This window comes from Danio aesculapii, chromosome 3 (genome assembly GCF_903798145.1).
Source record: "Danio aesculapii chromosome 3, fDanAes4.1, whole genome shotgun sequence".
NCBI classification, from domain to species: domain Eukaryota; kingdom Metazoa; phylum Chordata; class Actinopteri; order Cypriniformes; family Danionidae; genus Danio; species Danio aesculapii.
Genome location: NC_079437.1, coordinates 60,067,829 through 60,081,145, shown reverse-complemented (window position 1 = coordinate 60,081,145; position 13,317 = coordinate 60,067,829). Strand labels below are relative to the sequence as shown.

At 38.3% G+C, this 13,317-nt stretch overlaps 2 protein-coding genes across 2 annotated transcripts; both read right to left on the bottom strand.

Annotated features, from left to right (window-relative positions):
- Positions 1-2,928: 2,928 nt before the first annotated feature.
- Positions 2,929-4,262, bottom strand: LOC130221767 (gastrula zinc finger protein XlCGF49.1-like). The gene has a single exon (XM_056454359.1). The coding sequence runs from the start codon at positions 4,104-4,106 to the stop codon at positions 3,408-3,410; it is 699 nt and encodes a 232-aa protein (XP_056310334.1). The 5' UTR covers positions 4,107-4,262; the 3' UTR covers positions 2,929-3,407.
- Positions 4,263-6,796: 2,534 nt separating this feature from the next.
- On the bottom strand, positions 6,797-12,924 carry LOC130221763 (gastrula zinc finger protein XlCGF49.1-like). The gene is made up of 2 exons (XM_056454354.1): positions 12,810-12,924; positions 6,797-8,466 (listed from the first exon to the last, which is right to left on the bottom strand). The coding sequence occupies exon 2, from the start codon at positions 8,322-8,324 to the stop codon at positions 7,518-7,520; it is 807 nt and encodes a 268-aa protein (XP_056310329.1). The 5' UTR covers positions 8,325-8,466; positions 12,810-12,924; the 3' UTR covers positions 6,797-7,517.
- Between the last annotated feature and the right edge of the window lie 393 nt (positions 12,925-13,317).

The following is a 13,317-nucleotide window of genomic DNA, read 5'->3' as shown; positions in this document are numbered from 1 at the left end:
CTAAGTTGAAGGAAAATGAATTATTATGTATATATCATTACAAAGAAGGACATATTTTCACTATTGAACTGTCCTTTCTCTGTTATGTTAGCCTAAATGCCCATGATATTACCTTGGCTGAACTTTAGCTGACTTATTACACGGTTGCTCACGAGTCATGAATGTTAGCAAGACAAATTTTTGTCTTTGTATCTGTAAACTGGAGCCAGAGCTTAATCTTTTGTTATTCACTACTAACCTCCACACTATAAAGATGAATAGTGAATAATAGTGTGCTGTTTTGTTTTTTGAGCCAAAAAACAGTGTATACGTACAATATAACTTTATTAGGTACACCTTACTAGTACTGTGTTGGACCCTTTTTGCCTTCAGAACTGACTTAATCCATTGTGGCATAGATTCAAGAAGGTACTGGAAATATTCCTCAGAGATTTTGCTCCATATTGACATGATAGCATCACGCTATGCTGCAGATTTGTCAGCTGCACATGCATGATGCCAAGCTCTGGTTCCACCACATTCCAAAGGTGCTCTATTGGATTGAGCTCTGGTGACTGTGGAGGCCATTTGAGTACAGTGAACTCATTGTCATGTTCAAGAAATTAGTCTGAGATGATTCACACTTTATGAATCTCTGCCACTAAGGATTCAAGCAGTTCTGAAGGCAAAAGGGGGTCCAACCCAGTACTAGGGATGACTGACATGAAACTGACTTTTTGGCAGTGTCAAGATCCCAAAGCACAAGTGTTTCAAAACACTGCACCGAAGCAGGATCCGAAACACCCAGATCATGTGACTAAGGTGATTCGAAACACTCAGGTCATGTGACTAAAACGATTCAAAGCATCGGTCATTTCAGAAGCGCTTCGAAACCTGGTGAATCTGCCTTTGACTGACAGGGTCAGAGTAAAAAAAACTCTTATCTTATGTAGGCTAGTGGACTGCATGTGTGCATAGAGGAACTGTGCTGCAAATGACCTGAGTTCAAATCCTGACTTATTGACCTTATTCTTCAATGCGGAAGTGCGCGCGTTTTTGCGATAGTTTTAGAACTTCCGATTCAGTTGCCTATGGGAGAAATGACTAGGAATAATAAACGGCAAAAAAACGGTCAAACTACTCACTCTACAAACAAGTGTTTGCATTACAATACAGACAAAGTAGAATAATATAATAAGAAAATATCAGTTAGCAACACCAAGCAGCAAAACGAGCTGTTTTTAACGTTTAAAAATGAATGAAAGTGATTGAGACCGGAAGTTTCGAGCCAAAATGATTGAAATGGCTGCGCCCGCTCGTACGCAGAGAATAAGGTGAATACAAACACTTAAATTATGACTTGATGTGTTTAAAAAAGTAACACATTTTATGACCAAACAAGACATTTATCCACAGAGTGTTTATTGGGCTGTCAGACCAATGTTAAAACACAACACATTACAAGAACAGAGCATTTAAAAACTAACATCGATAGCTGCATCACCCTGAATTCAAACCCCTTATCTCTGCATGCTAGTCAGGAACTCTCAGCGCTCCACTAAGGGTGCTTACGTCTGTGCTTCGGTTCATTTGGTCCGGACCAACAAATGGTACATTGTAGCATTTTCTGCCGTTTTTGGGTCGTTTTCACACCACACTGATCGCTTTGGTCCGAACCAGTTAAAAAGAACCAAAATGCAGTCATCTGACAAAATCCTCATCACTCATTGGCCAGATGTTATTGAACGTATTTCCTAAACTGCTTTTCGATTGGTCAGAATTCACGAGTGGGAAAATGCCAATGGAATTCCCGCAAGTAAACAAACCGGCCGACACAAAATGTCGCTTTTTACTATGGAGGATCGACTGCGCTGGCTGATTGTATCTCTGGTCATAGTATACTATATAATTTGTATACATAACTTTAGACAAACTATACATTTTGAGAATAAAGCACAGCTGCGGCTGGAAAACAATGTTTTAACGCATTGCGAACGGCATGGTCATGGTCATCTTCCGGAAATATTACCAACAATCCATCAGGTAATGTCTTTCCCTCTTACTCTCTCGGTTTAAAACTTGGTAAAGCGCTGTCAACAAATAATTTTCCTTCACACCCCCTAAGATGGGACAGCGCATCAGACTACGGCAGCTGGGTTAGTTTAAAAAGGCACAGTACTTGTTACGGTTGGGTCTGTTTTAGCTCGGATCATGTTCTCTCACCACAATCGTTGTTATATGAACATATTATTACAATGTAACCTCTCAGCTTTGGAAAGGGTACACAGAAAGTGGTACGGCATGGTTTGTTTTTGGTACCTTTTGACAGTGGAAACAAACATAAAAGCATGAGCATGCGAGTTCCGTTCATACTACTCACATCCAAACTATATAGAACTGACTTTTCTGATGGTCGTGTAGTAAGTTGAGATTCAAATGTAGTACCTACTTAGTAGTAGAAGATTTCGGTTTTAGCATTAAATACACTTTGCCGATATTTATGGATAGTCAGAACAAAGATTTAAAAGCTGAAAAGGCATGCCATAGACTGTAAATAATGACAGTGAGGCGGTATCAGTTTGAGTCAGACACAGAAAATGAAGAGGACACAGCTGAACCCATGCAAACGCGAGTCTTGCGAGATGTTTCCGAATGGTGTGTTTTTTTTTTTTGTTCTATGTTAATGGGATGTGGTCAAGCTATCAGCATTTCATTTCAGCATCCCATACTAGCGTATGTAGGAAATGGTACATTATAAGATGGCTGTAAAGCCCCAATCCCAATTCTAAATTCAACCCTAAAAAATGGGACAGCACTACAGCACCTGCAGACGTCATCATATGTCATCGCAATCTCTTGCTTCATATGAGATGATCACGACTGCTGGAGTTATTCCAGTTGTGCTATTTTTTGGTATTTATCTTCAGGAAATCACTGAAGGCATCGATATCATGTTATCATAACGATCTAATGTGGCAATAAGATCATAACTGTACTGTACATTTACACAGTGGCCATATTCATCTGTGTAAACACACGAAAACAACCTTAACATTATAGCAGACACTGTGAAAAGCCCATTCCCAGGCACTAGACTTTTCTGACAGGGGATTTGAGTGTCATTGAGTGTCAGAATGTTGTGGGACTGCTGTCCAGGGGTTATGATTATGGATTATAGATCATGAAATGTAGCGTTTTTTATTTTAGCGTTTGTGTTTTAAAGCATGACTGTAAAACACAAGCGCGGTTATGAATATAATAAAACATGCGCTTGTTTGCTGTAAAAATATAATGTTGTAATAATGACAAAAAATTATATATAATAATTTGTGGATTTCCATACTTCCGAGTGCAGCTATCCTGCTGTTGTGGCTGGCGCATTCAGGGAAATTTTCTTACTCCTTGGTTTCGAATGTGTTTTAGTCAGGCTAGAAAATTGCTGAGTGAATCCTCTCATGTACTTTCATGTTTCCTTTCTGATTGAATCTCTTGTCGCAGTGTGAACACGTGTACGGTTTCTCTCCAGTGTGAATCCTCTCATGTGATCTCAGGGTTTGTACCTGTCTGAATCTCCTGTCGCAGTGTGAACACGTGTACGGTTTCTCTCCAGTGTGAATCCTTTCATGCCGTTTCAAATTATCAGCCGTCATAAAAGTCGTCTTACACTCAAAGCAATAATACTCTCTCACACCAGTGTGGATCTTCTGATGTAGGCTTAATCTTGACTGCGCTGCAAAACTCTTTCCACACACAGAACATGAATATGGTTTCTCCTTCGTATGAACTCTTAGATGGATCTTCAGAAGCGAACCCCTTGCAAATGTCTTACCGCATCGATCACATTTGTGTCTTTTCTCTCCAGTGTGGATCAGCTTGTGTTTAATCAGTGATGAGGGGTCTGTAAAACTCGTACCACACTGGGTACATATGTATGGTTTCTCTCCAGTGTGGATCTTCATGTGTCGATTAAGGTTTGTTAATTGTGTGAAACTCTTACCACATTGAGTACATGTGAATGGTTTCTCTCCAGTGTGGATCTTCAAGTGTTGATTAAGGTTTGATGATTTTCTAAAACTCTTTCCACACTGGGTACAGGTGAATCGTTTCTGTCCAGAGCAGCTCATCATGTGAATCTTACGGCGGCTTTTTATCCCAATTAATCTCTGAGTGCAGCTGAAAAAAAAATCTTGTCTCTTTTTAAAATTTAAAAAATACCATACAGAGGTTTTTTTCAGCTTTTAGTAGTTCATCGTCTTCACTTCACGCAAACTCATTCTTCTGAAATCAAAGAAAATAAAGTTGTTTTAGCAGATAAAAGACATTCAGCAAATACGAGCAAAATGTGAAGTGAAAAGAAACTGGAAACACTGGATGTACAAATAAACATACAAGTACGTTATCTGTCAGATATTATATCTGTGCAAAGCATATTTCAGAAACCACCAGTAAATTACACTACAAATACAAATAAATGAAGCTACACAAATAACATTAGCAACTATGAATAAAGGTAAGATGTTTTCCTAATCCCTGAAGGGATAATCGGCAGCAAAGTTAAACATTTTACACTCGCGAACGCTACAGAAGTCAGATATAATACACTTACTTTGAAAAGACGCACAACACCCGTAACAGAAGTATAATTATACAGCAAACGGCAAAGTTTAGCATTCATCAGCGATCCGATTCATACTCCATCCACTTCATACACTGAGCGCCGAGGGCGGGATATTAGCCTGTGTGTGGCTCAGCGAATGCTGATTGGCTGCCTGTGTTGCTTAGCGAATGCGGATTGGCTGCCTGGGCCTTACTTAGCGAATGCTGATTGGCTGGCTGTATGTTACTCTCTGTGGATACAAGAGAGAAGTTTTGTGGTCTGAAAGTGGTTTATAATGAATGTTTCTGGTTTAATAGTGAAGTTTTATCATGTTTAATAGTAGGTCTGTTCACTGTATGAAATGTGCTTCGTGTTTGGTGTGAACCCAGCATTATAATAAAAGTCCCTGCTGCTTTATAACATGATGAATAGACCTAATGCAGTTTTGTTTTGTGTCTCAGATCAAAATATTCTGTTTTCCTCAGTTCTGCTTCGGTCAAATGTCAAACATTTTCGGAGAAAAGTAAAGTCTTGTGTCTGACGATATCTGTCTTTTATCTTTAATATGGGTGTAATGTGGGTTTCTTAACATAAGAAAAATAAATATCTTAAAATAACGAAAGAATTAGTGTCTATATAGAAAATAAATAAAGATTTAACATCTATAGTAGTGTTTGATTGAACATAACGTGTGTGTGTGTGTGTGTATTTTGTTTACAGCACTTCTTTGCATGAACGTTTTAATGGATTGATTAGTTTATTTCATGGTATAACATTGCTAAATTTATCTATGAGATATATTTCTGTAGGTTTCTGGTAGTGATCATTCTCTCGATCTTATTGTTATATATATATTGCGTTACACTGTACATTTTCTATATAGAAAAAGAGTTTTTAAAGACAATACCTAGATTTATTATTTATATAATAATAGATATAAATTTCATTAATTGAGTCTCTTAAACTTATTGTTAATATTAAAATATAAATAAAGACAAACACAGAAGCTCATGTTCTGGGTCTCTTCGTTTACACACAGTCACACTGATGGCCCATTAGAGGCCGGTCTTTGTCATTTTATAAATTACTTCTTCCATAATGTTTGCTTTGTGACTCAGATTAAATTATTTTGTGTTCTTCAGTTCTGCTTCTGTCAAATGTGACAAAGTTTTGGAGAAAAGTAAAGACTTCAGGCTCGTAGCAAGCCTGGTGATAGGGGTGGTTCCTTTTTTCCTCAAAAAGTGGACCTTTTTGCAGTTATTCGCTTCATTTTCTTTTTAATAATAAGATTATTAAATAGAAAAAAGTGCATTTAGTGACATTTTTAGCTGGATTAGATGGTCATCATAACCACACTTTTTGAATAATTTAGAATAAAGAAATATAAAGAGAAAAAAATACAAATTTAATACATCATAAATCATCAGAAAACAAAATCTGTTAAAGTTTTCAATTAAAAACTTAAGCATATAATAATAATAATAATAATAATGCATTTTATTTAAAGGTGCCTTTCTTGGCACTCAAGGTCACCGTACAGAACAGCTAGAACAATCAGTTCAAATAAAAACACAATAAAATCAATAAAATACAATACAAACTTTTTAAATAAATGCAGTCGGGTTAAAGAGAATAAAACAGATGTGTTTTGAGTTTGGTTTTAAATTGTGAAAGAGAGTCTAAATTACGGAGATCAGGAGGAAGTGAATTCCAAAGCTGAGGAGCAGAGTGGCTGAAGGCTCTGTTCCCCATGGTGACAAGGCGGACAGAGGGAACAGTGAGGTGAATGGAAGAAGAAGACCTGAGTGTTGGAGAAGTTGTGGCGATATGAACAAGATCAGCAAGGTATGGAGGAGCGAGATTGTGGATGGCTTTAAAAGTGAGAAGAAGTGTTTTATAATTAATTCTGAAAGATATGGGAAGCCAGTGAAGCTGCTGTAGAATGGGTGTGATGTGACAGATAGAGGGGGTTTTTGTGATAATACGGGCTGCAGCGTTTTGTACCAGTTGTAATTTATGAAGAGTTTTTTTTAGGGAGGCTTTTATTCTAGCCGAAATAAAACAAATAAGACTTTCTCTAGAAGAAAAAATATGATCAGAAATACTGTGAAAATTTCCTTGCTCTGTTAAACATCATTTGGGAAATAATAAAAAAAGAAATATAAATTATATTATATTATATTAAATAACCCCCCCACCCCCCACCTCAAAGGTGCTCTCACTAGTTTTTTGGGCTGGAATTAGTCAGCTACATCTGGCAACACTGCACGCATCCCCTATCCGCAACATCCACGATGCTCTTCGGCTTCACGAACAACCCGTGCCCCAATCATTAACCAGATTAGTTAACGAGCACCAGTTATTTTTCCTTCCAAATCTTTTTCAACATGAACAACCAACTTTCTGTGGTAAAGTAATCGTCCTGTGAGCTATTCTACTATGCTACTGAGGAGTAGATTATTGATGTTTGCAGCACAGAATAATGACGCATGTCGCTCAAAGATTATGTAAGTCACATGAAATCCGACATAACCGTTCACACTGTGGTCGCATTGCAACACATCAGATCTGAGTCTGATTTAAGACTACATATGAAAGTGGCACAGATCTGAACTGAAAAGATCAGATTACATGTAGTTTGGGGTGTTCACACTGTCATCACTCGAGTCACATGAGGGGGGGAAAATCAGATTCGGGCCACATTTGCCTGCAGTGTGAACGTAGCCTAAGTCAGATTTCTTGGCTGAATTGCTCGCACAAGCTTTTTCAACTCTGCCCACAAATTTTCTATAGGATTGAGATCAGGGCTTTGTGATGGCCACTCCAAAACATTCACTCTAATGTCCTTAAAGCACATTTGAACTAATTTGGCGGTATGCTTAGGGTCATGGTTTGTTTGGAAGACCCATTTGTGGCCCAATTTCCTGGTGGCGAACACAGGCTAGCAAACTGCAGTGTGAATCCTCTCATGTGCTTTCATGTTACCTAAATGACTGAATCTCTTGTCGCAGTGTGAACATGTATACGGTTTCTCTCCAGTGTGAATCCTCTTGTGTTTCTTCAGATGTCCTAGTTCTCTGAATGTCTTGTTGCAGTGTGAACACGTGTACGGTTTCTCTCCAGTGTGAATCCTCTCATGTTTTTTCAGATCTCCCAACTCATTGAATCTCTTGTCGCAGTGTGAACACTTGTACGGTTTCTCTCCAGTGTGAATCCTTTCGTGCCGTTTCAAATCTTCAGTTGTCTTAAAAGTCTTCTTACACTGAAAGCAGAAATACTCTCTTACACCAGTGTGGATCTTCTCATGGTTTTTAAAACTTGACACCTGTGTAAAACTCTTTCCACACACAGAACATGAATACGGTTTCTCCTTTGTATGAACTCTTAGATGGATCTTCAGATGTGATATCCTTAAAAATGTCTTACTGCATTGATCACACTTGTGTGGCTTCTCTCCAGTGTGGATCATCATGTGTTTATTCAGTGTTGATGACTGTCTGAAACTCTGTCCACACTGGGTACATGTGTATGGTTTCTCTCCAGTGTGGATCAACATGTGTTCATTAAGGATTGATGATCGTGTGAAACTCTTCCCACACTGGTTGCATGTGAACGGTTTCTCTCCAGTGTGGATCCTCTTGTGTTTATTAAGGGATGATGATCGTGTGAAACTCTTCCCACACTGGGTGCATGTCAATCGTTTCTCTCCAGTGTGGCTCATCATGTTAATCTTGCAACTGTTTTCCATCCCAACTAATCTTTTTCAACAGTGAAGGTGAAAAATAGACTCTTCCTTTCCTTAAAAATAAAATCCTCCAGTCAGTAAATGAGGTGTTTTCCAGCTTTTACACCATCTTCGCTTGGCACAATGCGTTCACACAATCTCAGGTCTGAAATTAAAGTAAATAAAGTTGTTTTAGCGGACAAAAGGCATTCAAACTCTGGATAAATAAATATCGGACAGCATTATCTATTAGACAATATATCTGCAAACATATCTCAATGACACTAGAAATACAAATAAATTAAATACACACAGATAACATTAGCAAATATGAATAAAGATCAAATACTTTCAGACTTCAGGTAAGATGGCGGAGTAAGAAGTCGCAAGCTTCTGCTCCGAATATTAATTTCAATCATTTGATTAATCCGAGTTCTCTATACACATTAAGCACATCTAATATTTTGCACAAGACTAATAAGACATCATGAAAGCACTTATAAGCTAATATGCCTGTTATGTTCTTGTATTAAGTCACTGAATCACATGGGGGCGCTAGTGGTTACTCTGGGTTCTATAAAAGGGGTAGTAGAAGAATGCGTAGGTAGAACCATGTGTTGGTAACCATGTGGCATGCTGAGCTGTTTGATGTTTAGCTCTGAAGCTAATAAAACTTCTTGATCATGAAATCTTCTTGACTCCTTATGCTTGAGAAACCATTACAATGCCGAGAGGTAATACAAAAATGAACACTGAAATACTTGAGGAGCATAACGTGCAAGCAGCAGGCACGGTGGCTTTGACACGGCGAGCTTCTCTGGTGCATCAGATCAGAGGTCACAGCGCTCAGAGTGGAGATTCTTTCCGAGCTAAAAACCTCCATTTCAGCTGTGAAAGCGTCGCTGCCAACCCAGGGCGAAAAACTGAAAGATGCCGAGGAATCATTAACTGATGCAGATGCCTACGTCACTTCTTTGGAGAGACAACGACCGAATGAAAATGAGACTCGACGACTTCGATCGCTTAAGAAGGAACAAAGTGAGAATAATTGGCATTCATAAGCACTCTGAGGGCACGCGTCCAATCTAGGGATGGGTATCGTTAAAGTGTTAATGATATCGGTACCACTTATCAGTTCGGTACTTTAACAGTTCTCTTATCTGTACTTTTTGTAGTTTTTTTATTTATTTGTTTGTATGAAAAAACAAACCGAACAAAATTAACAACACTTTATTTTATTATTATGTTTTTAATGTAAAATAAAAATGAAACCAATAATTGTAAAACAAATAAAAAAATTTTTTCTTATATATATTTTTTTCCCCTGTAAATGACTTTTTAACCTTTGTTCTGGAGAAAAATCAACATGTTTGCCTTTTTTGGCAGAAGTCAGGATCTTTCCTTGTTTATTGTGCTCCCTGCAGTTGAAAATACCCTCTTTGAGTTGCAAAATTCAATTAATGAGTGCGCGCACAGCCGAGAACTGTGAAGGCTTTTATACTAGACGTGATCTTCGAAAACACAAGCATTTCTCATGTGAGATCACCAACTGTGCAGACGAATATGAAATATGGCAAATTATGCTGCTGAAAGTATTGTTTATTCAGCAATAATTCTCCAGTACCGAACTGCTAACGTCAGAGCCAGGTCCGGAGTGGGACTCCTTTTCAGCCCTGGAGTTTCAAGCCTTAGACCGGCCCACCTCACGACTGACTATATTAAGATAACGTCATTTCCAATTCAGTTTCTAATTACACTATCACGTCTTTTTTAAAGGACACAGCTGCTTTAGAACTTCAAATGTTTTTCATAAATATGAGAACATTAAAGGGGAGCTAAATCTCCAACACTATTCTTTAAAACATCACAATGTCCTTTCCTGCAATATCTGAATATATATTCTGTGCAAAATTCTTTATAGATATCCAGTCCTTTGTAAAGGTAGTCACACACACAAAAAAAATATGCACACCTATATAAGTAACCCAAACAGTATTATATGTCATAACACTAAAAATGTAAAAAATTAAATAATAATAATTTACTCAGGTGAGGTTCGAATTGGCGGCGTCGTAACACAACGTGTTGACCACTAGACCACAATGGCACTGTTATGCTGGTGCGCTAGGAAGAAAGAAAATAAGTATTGCACTGTTATCTGCAAGACTCTTTTAACCACAGTATTACTTTCTATTGATGGCTTCATCTTATTCTACCCTTTTTAGATTTCTGATCACGTTGTCAGATTTATTAATGTAGTGAATATCTGATTTTCACTGAGCAGGTGTAATATTCATTATTCAAATTCTGATTTTCACTAAGGTGTTGCTGTTTGGGGTCGAATGATAGCCCTCGCGGCCAAAAAACAGACTGGCCCACCGGGAATTTTCCAAGTCCTCCTAAATAGCCAATCCAGGCCTGGACTGAGCTTATCGATACTTCGATCTTTCATAGTGTAGCACCATTACCCGAGTTTTAGTACCCATCCCTAGTCCAAACGCATTTAACGAAGAACCACTACTCAAAGTATTCGGAAGGAGAGTTTTCCCAAGCCCCTGGTGGTGGATAGAGCGCATCATGTCAGGCTGAATAATTATAATGAATTATTGACTTCTGCGGTCTTAATTTGTTTCAAAAACACTGATTTATTTACAATTCTTTTCTGCTGGAGATACTGCTGTCCTCAAAAAATGTAAATAAAAAAATCTTACCCATACCTAATGGCCCGTTTCCACTGAGTGATACGGTACGGTTCAGTTTGGTACGCTTTTATGGCCGTTTTCACTGTCAAAACGCATACCGAACCGAACCGTACCACTTTTTCGGCACCCTTTCGAAAGGGTACCAAACACGAGAAAGGGTACCAAAAGGCAGAGCCACACGCGCAGCTGAACGCTATTGGTTTACAGAGATACGTCATTCGCTTATGCAACAATCCAGAATGAAAACAAAAAAAACGCCATGTTTGAAAAACACAGCGAGAGATTACAGCAGAATTATAAATACATATAATAACGAGCCATGGTCGACCTGGGCTCAAACAAACCTTGTCGTCGTCTTGAACAGCCACAAATCCAAGAAGAAGAGCAGATTTACGCTGTGCCGCGTAGTTTTTTACGAGCCAGTCTGAGGCACGAGCGGTTTCGATTTCTTCCTTGCGCTCGCGCTACTAACATTATATCTGAAATAACAAACCTCTAGAGCTGATGATAATAACCTGCGCTTGATTATTGACGTGCTTTTGAAACCCGATCCTGTCAGACACTGACAAACGCGAGAGTGAATCGCGAAGAAACAAAGGAGAAACCGGAAAAAAAGGAGCACATTATCAGCAAACATGAACAAAATGCTATGTATAACTAACTTATTATCTTCACCTTTTGGACTAATATGAACCGAGAATGACGGAATTACTCTCTAACAGAGGCTACATGTGCTGCTGAAGATTACAGACACAGATGAGAGGTTTTCACTGACTGTAGGCTATAATTTGTGTTGTTTTAAACCTAAATACTGGCAAAATGTCTGCTATATGTAGTTCTTCTGTAGTTGGTAACATATCGGAGACTGTAAGGGTCTGTATGTGTTCATATATGTTCATTTATTTAGTTATTTAATATAGTTACAGACGTTACAGTAAGCTATTTCGCACTGTCATTGATCTGCAGTTATAATCAACTCATGTTCATAGTAAAGTTAGTAATAAAAATTTCTACACAAGTGTTTATGTGTGTGAAGCGTCTGTGTTGTGAGAAGAGCTTCTCATATGATATGTAAGCGACCTGTACAGCATAATTGTAGAGATTTCCTCGAGCGAGAATGACGTCGACTGAAACTTTCTGTCATACACCACGCCCACCAAAAGGGTACCCTTGTTAGTGGAAACGCAAGCCTGATAAAGGTGACCCGTACCGAACCGAACCGTACCGTACCAGTCAGTGGAAACGAGCCATTAGGTACGGTATAGCAGAAAATTTTGACGGTTTTAAATCCGTGACTTTTCCAAACCGTTGTATACCTTGGAAAACGGTTATTGTCCCATGCCTACTTGCTTGTAATAAAAGTATACAGAACCTTCCTTTTATTACACACTGAATGGCTCGCTTATAATGTGTATCGTATATCTTTTCGCATTTTCCTTTTCTACATTTATCTATTTGTTTGTCATTACAGTATTGAAGTTGTGTATGCACCTTATACACACACTTACAATGCATCTGTGTGATGCTTGAAGACTTTAATGTTTGCAAACTGTTAGCTATGGATCTCTTCTGTTAAAGCCACACAACGGAATTTTGTTTTTGAATGAGTTTTTTGTTGACTGCTTGTTTTTGTGTGCAAATTTCTAAAACATAATCTATAAATAAACTATATATGTACATATATATTCTCCTAATGCTATAAGCATTGACCACATGAGTTAAATCACATCAAATCACGGCATAATCGGTAGCAGGATAAACATTTCACACTCGTGAACGCTACAGAAGTCAGATATAATACACTTACTTTGAAAAGACGCACAACACCCGTAACAGAAGTATAATTATACAGCAAACGGCAAAGTTTAGCATTCATCAGCGATCCGATTCATACTCCATCCACTTCATACACTGAGCGCCGAGGGCGGGATATTAGCCTGTGTGTGGCACAGCGAATGCTGATTGGCTGCTGTGTTTTGCTCAGCCAATGCTGATTAGCTGCTGTGTATTGCTCTGCGATTGCTGATTGGCTGCTTGTGTGCCTCTGCGTGGCTTAGCGAATGCTTGAGAGAGGTTTTGTTGTCTGAAAGTGGTTTATAATGAATGTTTCTGTTTTAATAGTGAAGTTTTATCATGTTTAATGGTGGGTCTGTTCACTGTATGAAATGTGCTTCGTGTTTGGTGTGAACCCAGCATTATAATAAAAGTCCCTGCTGCTTTATAACATGACGAATAGACCTAAAGCAGTTTTGTTTTGACTCAGATCAAAATATTCTGTTTTCCTCAGTTCTGCTTCTGTTAAATGCGACAAAGTT